Genomic DNA, 2,082 nt, shown 5'->3' on the forward strand with positions numbered 1-2,082 from the left:
ATCTTACGTGCTGAGATAGTGTCTTTAAAGTGCTCCCTCCAAGCCAGAGTGGAACACAGCAGGCAGAGAGTCTTTCCTGTGCCTGTAGGGCTCTCCAAAATGCCATTTACCTTCTTTATTGAAGAGAAATAACAGGAAAAAAGGAGGAAAAATGAGTAATGTGGAGATTCAAATAGAACAGGTCTTTGTGTAGTACTGCATTTCCTCAGTAAAAAAACAATTACTACCTGGTAAACTATGTCATACAACAGAAACACACACATAAGGTTATAAATGCACAACCTGTAGGACCCTCTAATCAATTTAAGGAGCCTCAGTCTAAAAAACAGAGCCAGACATTACCCTTTACTTAGCAGAGGAATTCTCCACTCTTAAAGCAACCAGAATGCATCACATTTCAGCATAAAACACACGAAAATATTAGAAGGTATTGCAAAAAAAACCCAAAACAAACCAAAACAAAGTGATTCGCAGATTACAGATTGCCAGCCTCCTTCAGAATTCAGACTCCATCCCACATCATAGTTCAGGCAGAAAATTTTGCAAACACCTACTCCTGCTGCTGGATGTTACAATTTTAAAGTGCAAGTCATAGAAAAACAAGCAGCTGAGCTTGCATTGCTGTGACAATTCGTGTTTGACTGTACTGCAAGAATTTCTATAGATAACAGGCTTACAACACTTTTACTTTAAAACAAGGAGGTGCCAAGCAGGGACCCAGGCACTGCCCGGGAGATGGAGGAATGCTGAGGCAGGCGGAAAGCCAAAGCTTCCACACTGAGCTTGTTTGATCTCCCAGGGATAGAATCATAGAATGGTTTGGATTGGAAGGGACCTTAAAGCTCATCCAGTCCCAACCCCCCTGCCAGCAGCAGGGACACCTTCCACTAGACCAGGTTGCTCAAAGCCTCATCCAACCTGGCCTTGAACACTTCCAGGGAGGAGCAGCCACAACTTCCTTGGGCAACCTGTTCCAGTGTCTCACCACCCTCACAGGGAAGAACTTCTTCCCAATATCTCATCTAAACCTCCCCTCTTTCAGCTTAAACCCATTTCCCCTTGTTTTGTCATTAGTTGCCCTTATGAAAAGTCCTTCCCCAGCTTTCTTGTAGCCCCTTCAGGTACTGGGAGGCCGCTATAAGATCTCCCCGGAGCCTTCTCTTCTCCAGGCTGAACAGCCCCAACTCTCTCAGCCTGCCCTCATAGGAGAGGTGCTCCAGCCCTTGGATCATCCTGGTGGCCCTTCTCTGGACTAGTTCTAATGTTAACATGACAGAGATGTGTTAACTAACTCCAGAACAAAGATAATTACTGTAAAATACATTTTCTTATTTGACTTTCATTCAGTAAATTTATCCTATCATAGATAAAATGAAAAATTATACTAACAGTCCAAGGGCTAAGAGTACAAAAGCAAACCCCAGATATCCAAGGACAGACTGCACGAGCACAAGGAATACTTACTCTGCTTTTCTTTCTTCTCCTAAATTAGGCAGAAACACCCTGTTTACATCTCTACTGACAGTCACCAGCACATTGCTGGGGTTTCAACAGCTACATATTAAAATAAAAGTATAAATAAAGCCAAGTCAGAGAAGATTTGTAAATAGGTGGGATACGGACAACAAAAAGTAAACTTGACTCCTGACAACATCTTCTTAGAAAAGTCCTTTATTAGGTAGAAATAAAACTGCAGCAAATGGAGCCAAAGGGCTGCAGGCAGCGAGGCACTGACCTTCTGCAGACACTCCAGCACCTTGGCCATGTAGGCTTCCTGGCACTGGTAGGGCTGGAAGGGGAAATCCACCGTGACGCCGTTCAGCGTTATCCTGGGCATGTTTCCCGACAAGTACCAAAAAAAAACCCCGCCATGAGCCCCGGGAGGCGGCTGCCCCGCCGGTGTCACACACAGCGACCAACCGGAACCGGGGCAGGTTTATTTACACGACGAAATACCGAAATTCACGGGGTTTGCTTCGCATTTCGGGACGGGACGGGACGTTCCCAGCGGACCCGCAACGCAGCCCGGGCAGGAGCTTCACGGGCACTCGGGACCCGCCCGCGGCGATGGGGATGGAGCAG

At 46.2% G+C, this 2,082-nt stretch overlaps 1 protein-coding gene across 1 annotated transcript in view; it reads right to left on the reverse strand.

Annotated features, from left to right (window-relative positions):
• LOC104524710 (regulator of telomere elongation helicase 1) overlaps nt 1–1,837 on the reverse strand; it is a 46,457-nt gene extending 44,620 nt beyond the window's left edge. Inside the window, 2 exon segments of the mRNA XM_029084888.1 lie at nt 1–113; nt 1,736–1,837. The exon segment at nt 1–113 is cut by the window's left edge and continues 67 nt beyond it. Of these exon segments, the coding sequence (XP_028940721.1) occupies nt 1–113; nt 1,736–1,837 (215 nt within the window).
• Between the last annotated feature and the right edge of the window lie 245 nt (nt 1,838–2,082).

The sequence above is a fragment of the Antrostomus carolinensis genome, unplaced genomic scaffold (assembly GCF_000700745.2).
Source record: "Antrostomus carolinensis isolate BGI_N321 unplaced genomic scaffold, ASM70074v2 scaffold15435, whole genome shotgun sequence".
Classification (NCBI taxonomy): Eukaryota; Metazoa; Chordata; class Aves; order Caprimulgiformes; family Caprimulgidae; genus Antrostomus; species Antrostomus carolinensis.